Here is a 14,918-nt window from a genome sequence, read left to right on the forward strand (position 1 = left end):
TATAGGTAAAAATCGCTATATTCACACTTTTGGATTAAGATATCTCAAAATCCTGACGTGCTGGAGCAATTCTGAGGCCGGATTTGGTTTCAGCGCAAAAAATTCTTTGGGAAAACATATATGGTTTGCTTGTGCAAAAAATTAAGGTATTTTTGTAGGACTGTGTTATCATTACATAATAGTCCGGGAAAGTAAGGTCGAAAAATCTGTTAACTATCAAAACTTTCCCATAACTGATTTTTCATTTTTAAATGAAAATATATTGACCCAGCATCACTCTCCTAGATTATCTAATAATTCCCACTGGAGCTTGCGACGCAGCTTGCAAGCACAGCTCAGACCACCTAAAATTCAAGTGATTTATGCTCGTGTCATTTCTGGATGTGTTCTTACAAAAAAATCGTAGAGATTAAAATTGAAGCAAATTTTATGCTCTTGAAGGTGACGTAAATAGTTTTTTCAAAAAAAAATTTTCCGATCTTAAATTTTCCAAAAATTGAAAAAATTTTCGAAAATTATATTTTTAGCTGGTAATTATAAATAAAATATTATGTGATGTTCGTATCACTTATAAATAAAATAATTCGAACTCTCGTAATCTAGCTAATGAGTAAGAATTTGTTTCCAATGATTTTACTCTAATTGTTAAGAAAATAGATAAATAAATCAAATGTAATAAATAAGTAAATCAAATATACATAAGTAAGTGCAATATTTCGAGGAAAGTTAGACAATGCCCTAGTTTCTTATGGTGCGAATTGTCCCATAAGCAGAGCTAAAGTCTTTCTTTGATAGGATATAATTCGGCCCAAGTTTCTTATAGCGCGAGATGTTCTATAAGTTGAGCTCAAATTATAAGGAAAGGATAGTCTTGCTTAGTTAATTACAATGAGAGAAAGAACTTAGGTATTAATCCAAGTTTATTTAGACTCATGCGCTCACCTTGCAAGGCTAGAAGTGAATGCTAGCCTGTGCAAAGGTGAGCCTATTTATACGTAGATTTTCCCGCTTATTTTTGCAGGAGAGATTTCATCGAAAATTCGAGAGACATTCGCGAATTTTGAAAAATGAGTTTTCTTAATTTACAAGTAAATAACCATTAATAGTAAGCTTTTAACACATGTAAACTTTACAGAATTTGTTATTTGTTGATTTTATACAATATACAATTATCGCCAATAGTGTGGTCAAAAGTTATTAACTAATAAAGTTAATTAACGTGATATTAGAATATTTACAATAGAAAATTATTGAATTTTCATATAACTTTATAGTTGATTAATTTTGGAAGTATTCTCCAAAATTAATTATTTAAATTAATTAATAACATTTGAATTATGACTAATTTTTCATATTTGTAACGGTTTTTTCTAATCTTAATATGCAATTATTAGATTAATTATCTAAGATTTCTAAATTATAAAGTTATTATTATCAAGTATTAACTTAATATTTTCGTTCTATATATAGCTTATTGTTTAAATAAATTATTAATTGTTTATTTATTAATAATAGTTATTATACAGCTGTTATTAATGAAACCAATTCTTACTCATGTTCTATGTTTATTCACTTTGCGTATGACTTATTTACATTTTTCTAATATTTCATATGTTAACGTAATAAATAAATTAATTTTGCACATTGATATTCATTATTATTTCATAATTGAATGAGATTTTTGTTATAATATTATTAATCTACATGCTAGACTCTATATAATCGATACTTTGTTATATTAAAATTATCTATAATTAACATATTTTTCTCAATATCATAAATCATTATATCTATGTCTATTACTTTGTGACGTCACGCTGTTTATTTTGATTCGACTCTTATTTGTATACAGTCGCGTAAACAGTGAGGTAGCGCCGCTTAATGTATTGTTTTGAATAAACAGATAGATACGTTAGACTAGTTGCAGTCATTCAGTGATTTAATAAATAGCTCATAAATAGGACCGTTACAATTAATATCGAGGTCAAAACATAGATAAACATAGAGGGCAAACTTCTAAAAATTTACATTTTTTCAGATTTGGAAAATTAAAAATGGCGGCTGTGCAAATTGGAAACAAAGTTTTTTTTTTCAATCGCGTCAAAATTTATGAACATTAACGATATTGAGAAACGGTTTGTTGCAATCGGCAGAGTGAAAGTTATATTTTTATAAATAACATAAACAAAATTTTTAAAATTTTTTTTACATAATTTTTTAAAACATTTACCGAAAATAAAAACTTTTCCATCTAGTTTTTTCTCATTTTGGCGTTGAAAAATTTGTTTAAAATATCTTTTCACGATAGAAATTTGTTTGTCTTCGGAAGATGAGTATTTTGGAAAAAAAATTTTTTAGATGCGACTTTTACAAGCTGAGATAAACAAATTCAAAGTCTGTTAGATACTGTGATAATATTGATTGAAATTTTCAAATTTTGATCACTTCGCTAGGTTGTTGAATCTCAACTCAACGTAAACACAATTTTTAATTTTTCTCCCGTCAATGGGTCCATTCAAAAGAGAACAGTAATCCTATAGCTTGCCCGGCCAAACGGTGGGGTCTCCAAAGAAATTTGCTCTCTATGTTTATCTATGTTTTGACCTCGATATTAATATTTTATTATAATTACCAGCCCAAAATATAATTTTCAAAAATTTTTTCAATTTTTGGAAAATTTAAGATCGGAAAATTTTTTTTTGAAAAAACTATTTACGTCACCTTCAAGAGCATAAGATTTGCTTCAATTTTTATCTCTACGATTTTTTTGTAAGAACATATCCAGAAATGACACGAGCATAAATCTCTTGAATTTTAGGTGGTCTGAGCTGTGCTTGCAAGCTGCGTCGCAAGCTCCAGCGGAAATTATTAGATAATCTAGGAGAGTGATGCTGGGTCAATATATTTTCATTTAAAAATGAAAAATCAATTATGGGAAACTTTTGAATTTTATTTCCTTACTTTCCCGGACTATAAAAGGGTTGTGTCGGTCGTATACAAATTTTCCTACTCATGAATTTTCAATTTTTCATACTTAAATTACAACTTTAAATTAATTGTGAATAATTAAATAATTTAAGTCGTTTTATTCGATGCGCCCTCATCATTGTATTTATATTTAATTCTATAGTACTTATCAGTTCGCTCGCTTTATATGGTCTATCTCGCTCGCTCTTGGTTAGTCTATCTCGCTCGCTCTTGGTTAGTCGGTCTCGCTCGCTCTCCCTTAGTCTGTCTCGCTCGCTCTCCCTTAGTCTGTCTCGCTCGCTCTCGCTCAGTCTGTCTAGCTCGCTCATATTTAGTCTAACTCGGCGTTTCAAAATGGCCGCCCGCTCTCTCGCGCCTGAACCTCGTGTATCGGTACCGGTCTTTGGAGCGCTCCTGAGGCGCTCCCTTTTCAGTTTTTGTGGTGTGTGTACGTGTCTCCGGAAGCCACTAGTGGTCAGCAACAGTGTATGTGAGTGTGGCGTTCAGGATGTCGCCGATGGTGCGCAGCAGCCTGACACAGCTGATTGCCGGCTGCCGCTTCATCGGCGATTTTTTGCTCGCCCCAGGTGTGCCAGCGTTCTCCAGGTGTCAGTGTGTTAATGTCTGAGAGTGTAACGGACCTGATGTGTCATCAACATACATTTCCACTGCATTTCTCAGTCAAGTTTTCCGTGTTTTTTCTCCGGTCGGCAACACGTGGTCGTGAGTACGTGTATGTGTGCGCTCTCTTATTTCATGTAGTGCGCTCCATTTTTCGAGTGTGACGGCGAGCCCTAACTAAGTTTTTTTTTTATTAATTTAATTACTAAGTATTACGAATGGCGTGGGAACCTTCCTGATTTCCCACGATGAAAACGCATTCGAGATAAAGAATTTATATAAAACTTGATAGTGGCCCGAGCCTGCGACGCTCTATCCTGCTTTGTCCCACGCGGATGTGTTGACAGGAGCCTACGATCATCGCATATACATCGTGAAGCGTTATCGCGGTGATAATGGAAGGGGGCCATAAAAATGCAATTTATCTTTTTGTTTCCCACCGAATTTTAAGAAAATATCCGTAATATTAAATAGATTTTAATCAATTTTGTAAGTTATTATAATGCGTATCTTTTAGTCACCAAATAACCAATAAATAATTTTATATTAGAACAATAATGTATTTTATAATAAATCGTAGAAGTTTTGGATTTTTCTAAATATTTATAATAATTGAATTATTGTAATAATCACTATATATCGTTAAAATTAACTAAGTTTAATACGATTTTGTATAAGTAATTATAAACTATAGCGTTACTCTTGCTCTTAAAAGTGGCACTTCGAGAGCCATCTCTGGAAAAAAAGGGCCCAAGTTAAAAAGGGACCGCCCTTTCTCTCTCTGAAAATTCACACCCACAGACCAATAAAGAAATCCTAGATACGAGTGGAAAATTTCCCAACAATACAAAATTTGGCCGTTATCACTTCATGGGCCTGAGGAAAGGGATTTCCACCCAACCACCCACTGCTTATAAAAAGCTCTGTACAAGACTGGAAGAGTGGAGTGAGTACCAGTAAGTGCCTAATAAGAAGTGACTACCAGTGAGTGAGTGCTGGAGGAAGCATCAGAGAAGAAAATTTTGAAGAAGTCAGCCAAAATTCACTCAAGAAGTCATCCAACTACATGCAGAATAGAGAGAAAGAGAGAGAAAGAGGTGAAAGAGCAGAGGGAGCGCAGCCTTAATAACAAATAATTAAATTAAATAAAAGTAAGTAAAACCTTATATCTGGCTATCCTTTTCTTTCTTTAAGCAATCCATTTTTTTGGAAATTCATTAAGCGTAAGTCTGGTGAATTTTCATTAAAGTCCCTTAAGAACACATTAAGCGTGAGTCTGGTGTGTTCGTAATAACATTTGGTTATTACATACCGCGCTAGCATACAGTTTTCTCCACGCAACAATATTGCTCGTCCCGGCTTATGTGTCACACGATAGCCAAATCAGAGCAACCCTGAGTTTACGCTTACTCCAAGCGTACCTGAGAGTGACCCTGACGTCACACGAGCATCCGTCGGATCGCGTTCGTCAACTTGTTTCGTTGATTTCTCCGGTATCGGTATACGGATATAAAAAAACAATGAGTGCTTGTATTAGGGTACGTCTAGGTTAGCATTATGCGGCTGGTTACGGGGCTGCAAGAGACGGGGATGGTTTTCCTGAGGTGTTGCAAATAATGCAACACTCTCAGGCAAAGCCTTGTAATGTACCGCATTGCAAACTTCGAGCATACTACTGGAGATAGCGCTCAAGCGGCCAAGTGCGTTACCAGCCGAAAAGAGAAATAGAAGATATGAAGTTGCATGCTCTCTCTCTAATCGCTTATGATTGGCTTCTTCGCTTGTCCACTTGATTCAATAGGAAACGAAGTAGTATCGGGTAAATAAAGGTTATTACATGAAAAACGAAACTCAAGTGTTATTACTTTACTAAAAAATAAGCTTATTACTTAATTATAAACATGCCAATTTAATAACAAGTACGAATTCAAATATGTAAACCTCAAAGAAGGGTGATGATCATAAGCGATCTGGCATCATTAACATTTAGTTGATACAATAGCTCTGATAGTTCGGGTATACTACTTCTTACTTCTAATTTATCGGTATGGGTTCGCGTCTCGATCATGGACTTTTTTTGCACTTTTATTACTTTTAGATAGTGAACACATACATAAACTTTATATTATAAAAACCAAAATAAGTTTTTTAATAATTTTTAATAATAATCATTTTTCAAAACATAATAAATAACGTATTTTATATTTATAAAAAGGAGCCAATCATGTGCGACTAGAGAAAGATAGCATGTAACTTCATATTTTTTATCTCATTTTTCGGGTGGTAACGCGCTCGGCCGCTTGAGCGATACTTCCAGTAGTATATGCTCGAAGTTCAATAATATTATTTATGACGTTATTTTTCGCAATAGGATTACAAATGTTCACACGTGCATTTTGTCACAATAACACATCGCAGTTCGTCTCAACGGACTGCCTTGATAATATCGCTTACTCTCGGTTTTACAAGAGAATTCCCAACATTTACAATGTACAAAGTTCGTCAAGATCAACACTATTCGATAAGTTTCACCTCACTCATACTTTGTGTTATACTCGCACACACATTCACTAACCGGCGATCACATATCTCTCTCTCTCTCTCTCTCTCTCTCTCTCTCTTTCAACGTAAACACGTGCGAACTTGAAACCCACTAAAAGATTTTGATAGTAGTGATTTTATTTGTTATTTCGATCACTGAGCTGTTAAACAAAAATTTATTATCCACCGGTGTAAGGCTCACCGTTGCCTCGTTATGCTGCACATTTTTATTTTTATCGACTAGCCTCAAGCAGATATACCACTTGAAAACAAACGCGAAAACATGAACTCGGTGTAAGCATTCAGTGGCGTGCATAAGTTTCTGACGAAAGAAAAATCATTTAAAATTTAAAGTTTTGCAGCTCCGTCTAAAATGGTCGTACAAGAATACGTGCAGACTCATTTTGAAGAGTAAAGCTCTTCATATCCTGCGGGTATTTGTCTATTAAATTGAAAATTGTGTTTATTAAGTTAAAAAAAATAAATTACTTTTTTTAAATTTTCTTTTTACATTAAATCGGTTTTACCTTTTGAACAGCTCATAAGATTTTAGAAATCGAAAGTTTAAAAGTTGTATATTTCTGTTATCTTTAAAATGAGCGCAATAGGATCCATTTTCATTGAGCCAATAAAAAGTTACAACGTTTTTTGTAAAACCATTCTTTTTTTTTTCATCTTTTTATCTTTGATTATCTCGAAAATTATGCACTGTAGAAAGAAGCTCCAAAGACAAAGAGAGTTCTTTTTTAATGCAGAATAATTATTCACTATCAAAATTGCATTTTGTAACAAAAAAATTTTTCCGATTTTCACCGTGGGTAAAATATGACTATGGAATATGACTAGGGAATGATTACAAATAATTAATATTATTCAAGTTCTATCAATTACAATTTATTATATTCGTTTTATACACATATTTTCATAACATAGAATTACAATAATATTTATCACAATATATCAAACTCGTGCATTTAACAGTAGTCAACGTAATTTTTTAAATACATCTGTGAAATGCACGAGTTTGATATATTGCGATAATATAATTATTGTAATTCTATGTTATAAAAATATGTGTATAAAAAGAATATTGATAATTTGTAATTGATAGAACTTAAATAATATTATTTATTTGTAATCATTCCATAGTCATATTTTACCCACGGTGAAAAAACGGAAAAATTTATTTTGTTACAATTTGTTAAAATGTAATTTTGATAGTGAATAATTATTCTGCATTAAAAAACAAAATTTTTTTCTTTTTGGAGTTTCTTTCTACAGTGTATAGTTTTTGAGATAATCAAAGACTGAAAAAAGGGAATTATTTTACAAAAAATGTTATAACTTTTTATCGGCTTAATGAAAATGAATCCTATTGCGCTGATTTTAATGGTAACAGAAATATACAATTTTTACACTTTTGATTTTTAAAATCTGCTGATCCGTTCAAAAGTTATAACCAATCTAATGTTAAAAAAAATTTTTTTTTTAAGTAATTTGTTTTTTTTACTTCATAAACACAATTTTTAATTTAATAAAAAATACAGGCGGAATATGAATGGTATTGATTTACTCTTCAAAATGAGCCTGTGCAGGTTCTTCTACGATCATTTTAGACAGAGTTGAAAATTTTTAATTTTAAATGATTTTATTTTTCGCCAGAAACTTATACACGCCACTATATATCAGACGAGTAGCAGACAAAGTTAACTTCGTACGTAACATACTGTCTTGATTCCCTTATAGTTTTCTTTAATGATAAAATTTGTAATAATGGAAAGAAGAGAAATAGTGAGAGCTGGAAATTCACTTAATTTTAATTATATTCAGCAACGTTTCGTCAGCATATTTGCTGATCTCTTCAAGCATTATTAACAGAAAAACAACAAATTTTTAACAATAAAGTTGCAAGTGTAATTTTAATGGCATATAATTATATGTATATGTGTGTACCTAATTTCTATCGTAGTAAAATTATTATAAGCTAAAACAAATAGCTCGTAGCCAGTCACGTTACAATACAGTAAGAAATCAAGTATTGAACAAAATGAATTCAACAAAAAAATAAAATCAACAAAAATTTTGTGCAAATGTATCCAGATATTATGTTTACAAACGCAGATAAAGGTAATGTCACAGTAGTCATGTCGAAAAAAGAATATTTCGAAAAAATGAATACTTTATTAGATAATAATATCCCTTATATCAAAGTTAAATCAAACCCTCTGAAAAAATTACAAGGATACGTAAAAATAATTTTAAAAGATTGGAATGATAATGGTTTTCTGAATAAATATTGGCATAATAATGATTTGACTCAAACCGACACATCTATAGCAAAATGCTATGGATTACCAAAAATACATAAAGAAAATGTGCCACTACGACCAATAATTTCATCACTTCATAGCCCTACTCACAAATTAGCAAAATGCTTATATAATGCTCTTAAAACCGTTATAAATAAACCTAACTCTCACATTTTAAACAGTGGACAGTTAAAACAGAAATTAAAAGATATTTTCATTCCAAATGATCACGTTTTAATATCATTAGATGTAAGTTCCTTATTCACGAACATATCTTGTAATTTAGTCTTGGAGGGATTGGACAAAACGTTATGAACAAATTAAAAATTATGAGATTTCAATGGAAGAGATTCGGAGAGGTATAAAACTTTTATTTAATAAGACATATTTTGTGTTGAACAAAATTTATTATAAACAAATATTTGGAAGCCGGATGGGCTCCCCATCTCTCCCGTAATAGCTGATATTGTAATGGAAGACTTAGAGAAACACTGCCTGAACGTGTAAAATTAAATGAATTTCCAGCTCTCACTATGTCCCTTCTTTCCATTATTACAAATTTGATCATTTAAAAAAGTCAACTTCGGATTTAATGAAATGTATTTATCAAAAAGAAGTTTGATTTATTTATTAGTAGTCATATAATATGTTATATGTTATAGCTCTAATATGCGATATGTTATAGCTCAGAGATTCGTCACACGCTCGCCAATACATGTATGTCATGCGTAAGAGATAGAGAGAGAGAGAGAGAGAAAAAATAGTAAATCAATGCAAATGAAGGCTGAAGCTCGTGTTCTAAGGAATTGCGTACACTTAAAAAATCAGAGACTAAGGTACGTTGCTGCAGACAACTACTCGAATGATTTACACCGATTACTCTAGCGATCTCAAACTTCACAAGCTTCTCCGAAATACATTAATTATCCTTTCGGTATAGTTACTACTCTTACTTTCCTTTTAGTTTTTTTTTATAATCATAGATAAAAATTTTCAGTGTGTTACTGAGGTGCTGGTCAGGATTTCAATAGCATCTTTTACTCTTATCCATGATTTTAACGTGCCTCTCACTCATCTGACGCTCGTACTGCCGAATGATTGCTGTAATCTGTAACTTGTCTTCTGAACTTTTGTCGCGTTAATCAAGCGAGCCCGCGAAAAAAGAATTTAACAAGTAGTCTCATTGCAGAATTAAAATTAAAAAATAATATTTCATTATAACTTTCATTATAGAATAATACAATTGAAATAAATAGTCAATAAATTAATCAAGGTAGAAAAAGATTCTACGATGTATGAACTTTTATCTAAGTACATTCTTTTTTATAAGTCTGCCTAAAATATTGTTTTATGTACTGAAATTCATTTGTAAAATTTTCTTAATTATCGAAACAGAATAAGGCTAAAAAACTTACCGACAATTGATCCAAGAATACAACCATTCGTTCTTTATTTTTTAAAATAAAAGGATTGACGACTTCCATGTATGGTTCTTTTCCTCCAAATTCTACTAGATTTGCTAAATTTTGTAAACATTTAGCAACCATCACGAGTGATCTATAAGAAAATATAAGTTAAATTCATAAAATTTGTCTTGAAAGTGATTTAAAAATAACAAAATCATAAAAATTGGCCATAAGAGTTAAATTACAACTATTTTTCAAGTTGTTAAGGCATTTTATCATTTAAAAACTTATCCTATTTATTAATTCTTACATTCCAGACATAGCCCTACACTACGATTCGAGACCCGGACGCGCTTACATTACGAACTTAGGTAAAGGCAACAAAAGCATCTGCCTTTTTGAAGAGCAGAATCGTCTACCACATGAGATTTCAAAATAAACTTTCACATTAGGTCAAACGAACTCAAACCGAGAACTACGTCAGCATCTACAGGTCGATTTTCACAAACGCCTGCGACTGAAAGTCGATCTCGTCTGTAAATAAACTTATACATATGCGATCTATAGCAAAATACAAATTCGCACGTCAAAAATCAACTATATAACATGTGTCTGATTCTTCCACATTTGCGAAAGATAAACACTAAGTATCGCAACAAAAATTTCAGCTATCATTTAAAAAGTGATCAGAACAGGAAGGTATGATGTTAAATTGAAAGTGATACTTTTCTAGCTCAACTAAAATATTCTAATTTACTTAAACAAATGCGCTTAAGTTTGATCATTTTCATAATCATTCATTTTAATCTTAAGTTGTAACGTACATTTAAGTCGGGTTACGTCATCTTGGGAATTTTCCGCGCCAAATATTCCCCTTAATCTCTATTTCGCTTTCCTCATTACTGCGAGCATCATCTTCGCGCGCATTTTGATTTTCCCGCCACACCCTCTATAATAAATCGCTTTTTCTCGGTAGAGCTCACTTTACCGAGTTTGTCATAGCTGGTTAGTTGCGTGCGCATCCGCGCTACTTGAAATTGCGCGCGAACATTCAAATTATTATAGGCACTTCTACTCTTTCTAAACTTATCTCGCCTATTTATGTCAAGTCGCGTGTGTGCCAAGTGCGGATTGATCGTGTGACGACCTGTTCAACTCCTCCTCTGCAACTCCTGTAATTCCCTGTACCATAACCTTTGCATTTCACCCAACTCAAGACCAGCCAATCACAACTCTGCAGAATTTAACTGCTGCCTCAACCGCTCACCAAACGACGATACAACTCTAGCCAATACTGCCTTGGATATCTTCGCTACACCTACAGGACACTCCCCCTCTATTCTTGCACACGCCAAGAAACGTCTTGCCTCACCAACTCAGCCATCACTGCTGCCGATCACCAAAGCTTATAGATCTGAGCTACCTCCGACTACAGGTCGGAACATCGATTACTCGGCAATGTCTGAGGCACCTTAGTGGTTTCGCAGGGAGTCGCAGCTTAACGCGGAGTGGCATGCGAAGGAAGCGCAACTCAATTCTGAGCGCTTAGAGAAACTGTGCGGACTCTGGACTAAAACGCAGGATGAGTTTCGCGAGCGTGACGTCCACTTTGCAATAGTCGACGAGCCTGAAATCCTGGTCCATGGGTTACCTGCTGAATTTCAAGGTTCCCTCTTCCGGGCCGCTACCTCTGTCCTCATTGCGCTAGGCTTTGGTGGAGAGCACAACCTACCTGCGATTATTGCGACAAGGGAGTGGAATCCCACTGCTGCTTCTCGCTCTACTGCGCCCACAACTCTCGTGACAGAATTATCAAGTTTTCGTCCAGATTGAAGGGGCATACTGCGCAGACGATCTTTGGCTGTGGAGGTGGTTTACGAGTCCTACTGCGCCCAATCTACCCCAAGCCTGTCTTTGAGCTTGTATCCAAGGCCAGAAGAGTGAGTGATAACCTCGGATATGCGTGGCCTGTGGTGCAAAACTTGTGGATCTTCTGCCGCGCCATGCCGCAATCGGAGCTCATTCCCATCATCTCTGAGGCTGACCTGCGTGGTCTGCCGAGGCTGGCATCTCGCCAACCTGTCGCAGGCTCGGAGGGAGCTCCAGACCCCCTTCACCCAAGGCCGCGCCTTTCGCTCCTCTTGGCGGTGCCCATCGCGATCTCCGACTTCCTCGCTCTGATCTTCATATCCGACCACTTGCAGATACACCAAGCTTCACTTTATCTGCCTCCTCTTCACAGTCGCCAACTCTTAACTCAGCTCAAACCTCATGATATTCAACGGTCCCTGAGAATAACTCTGCTATCGCCTGCATCCCCTCTTGATCTTCCCTCACCGTTGCGTACATCAACATTAACGGCCTGAACGTACCGTGGTACTGCTCTCTCCTTGAAGCACAGGCACATACAAGTTCATATGACATTATTGCCATTTCTGAAACCAAACTTTGTAATGTCATCTCTGATGACCACCTCGCTCTAGCCGATTATAATTTTTTCCGACTGGATCGCGAGGGCAAGGAGGGTGGTGGAGTTGGCTTCTATTGTCGCAATAGTTTGACAGTAAAATTACTCGCTACCTCTGATCCCACGTTTAACAACTCACCTGAATTCATGATAGCCGAAATCCAAAATAAAAGCCACCTGAAACTATTATTTGCAGTTGTTTACCGCCGTCCATCCGCCAAAATCCCATCATTTTTCTATAACACCATCTCTTCCTTTCTTCCTCTCTTCAATGATGTCATTATCACTGGCGATTTCAACTCCGACCTTACATCACATCTTCCTCACGTCCTGGCATTGCGTGATCAGATCGATTCACACGCACTTAGGGTTGTTTCCACCGAGCCTACACACCATCCTATTACTGAGAGTGGAGTCGCCACACATACAGCGTTGGATCTTTTCATAACAAATCCCTCAACTCATATTCTTAGTTTCACCAAATCTCTCTCCCGATTTGTACCTCATCACGACCTAATTGAGCTTTCCATACTCTTTTCCTCGCCGCAAGAACAACCTAAAACCTTTGCCTCCCGCTCTCTCCATCGTGTTGATAAATCGGTCCTGAACTCTCTCATCACCAGCAAGTTTTCGGTCTCCCCGGATTACCGGGGTGATTTTCTTCGTCGAGACACTCCCTTAGTCGATCAACTTGAGCAAACTTTCACCCTGGCGGTTTGTGGAGCTTTTGACGAGCTTGTTCCTTCTCGTCTGGTTACCATCTCCGCCAAAAAGAAGCCGTGGGTGACTGATAAGCTGCGTGTCCAAATGCGGATCCGTGACGCATCCTACAAACGCTTTCGAGCCTCCGACTCATCCTTGGCCCTTCAACATTATCGTTCCCTAAGAACTACCATTTCAAACGAGCTTGATACTGAGAAAAATACCCACATCCGTAATAACATTGAACATGCCAATAGCTCAAAATCCAAGTGGAGGACTATCCATGATATCGGCTTAACCAATCGGCTTTTGCCTTCACTACTGCTCTTTTTCTCAGCTGACGAACTCAATAAACACTTTGCCTTAGTTGTCAACAGATCTCCAGCCCTAAACCTTACTACATTTAACAATATCTGCAGTTCCCCCTTGCATATCACCTTTACTTTTCCTCCTTTTGTCTTTTCAAAAATTAAACAATCTGATGTTGAGAGCGAGATCAGGGCGTTGCGTTCTAGGGGCAGGGGTTGTGATGGACTTACGGGAGGGATGCTTCTTCTTGGACTTGACACCGTAGCCTGTAACCTTACCGAAATATATAACAAGTCAATTGAAACATCTACTTTCCCAACCACGTGGAAGCGCACCCTTACTCGTCCTCTTTCTAAGGTCAGATCACCCCAGTCTCCTTCTGATACTTGGCCCATCGCGCAGTTGTCTGAACCGTCAAAAATCCTTAAACGAATATTGCACCGACAATTCTCTGACCACTTAGCTAATGACCTTCTGGATCCCAGGCAGGCTGGCTTCCGTAGGGGACACTCTACTGAGACCGCTTTAGTGGGCGTCCTTGACGACATGAGGTTTGCCATTGATAGGAGGCAAATTACCATCCTTGTCCTTTTTGATTTTTCAAAGGCTTTCGATGGAATTCCTCATGACTTGCTTATTGATAAGATCAGAGCTTGTCACATTGGTGACTCCGTCCTACGATGGTTCTTCAGCTACCTTGTCGACAGGGTGCAAACTGTCATTGATCATGGGAACACTGTTTCGCGGTGGGAGCGTGCCCGGACGGGTGTCCCGCAGGGAAGCGTTCTTGGTCCGCTACTGTTTGCCATCTTCATTAACGACCTCCCACGAGTGCTTTTTTTTTCTGCAAGCACCTAATTTATGCTGATGATACCCAGATTTACCATCACTGCGTCCCTTCCCAGATTGTTGAGGGGCTTGAGAAGGTCCAATTGGATGCACAGGCGGTGGCGGATTGGACGCGAGCGAACGGTCTCCAACTCAACGTCGCCAAAACAAAGGTCATGATCGTTGGTAGCGAACTTCACGTCCTCGCTATTGACCTAAACTTATTGTCCAGGCTCAAGGTTGATGGTGTTGAGATACCATTCTCATCATCTGTCAAAAGCCTTGGACTTACTATCACCTCGACTCTTCAATGGAAACCCCACATCTCCGACATTGTTAAGAGAGTTCACCTTGGTCTAAATTCCCTTAAATTTTATAGAAAGTCACTCACCATTGAAACAAGGAAATACCTGGTACAAACATTGATCTTTCCCCACTTTTCTTATGCCTCCATAGCCTTCATGCAAATTAATAAGTCCAGAACCCTGGCCCTTCAAACAGCTTTCAATGCTTGTGTCCGATTCATCACAGGCTTTATACCTTTCATCCCCACACCAAGCATTGAGTCCCGTGTCTCCTTCCATAGATTGCGTCTAGGCTGGCTATCTCTTGAGAGTCAGCGCAACATTTCTCTCATCCTTTGTACATATAAAACCATATGCTGTCAATACCCGTGCTACCTTACGACATATATCAAAACCCCACATCCTTCTAATCTTAAGCATTCCTCCCGCAATCCCCCGATGGCCTTCTCCTATCCCGCTCCAA

The 14,918-nt window shown here is 36.3% G+C and overlaps 1 protein-coding gene across 2 annotated transcripts in view; it reads right to left on the minus strand.

Moving 5' to 3' along the window:
• The window catches only part of LOC131675037 (ras GTPase-activating protein 1), a 1,462,590-nt gene that overhangs the window by 146,346 nt on the left and 1,301,326 nt on the right, over nucleotides 1-14,918 (minus strand). For both annotated transcript variants that reach the window (XM_058953862.1, XM_058953861.1), the window contains exon 13: nucleotides 9,854-9,995. In XM_058953862.1, coding sequence (XP_058809845.1) covers nucleotides 9,854-9,995 — 142 coding nt within the window. The remainder of the gene's footprint in view (nucleotides 1-9,853; nucleotides 9,996-14,918) is intronic.

Source organism: Phymastichus coffea, unplaced genomic scaffold (assembly GCF_024137745.1).
Source record: "Phymastichus coffea isolate CEN01 unplaced genomic scaffold, Cenicafe_Pcof_1.1 PCOF00015, whole genome shotgun sequence".
Lineage (NCBI taxonomy): Eukaryota > Metazoa > Arthropoda > Insecta > Hymenoptera > Eulophidae > Phymastichus > Phymastichus coffea.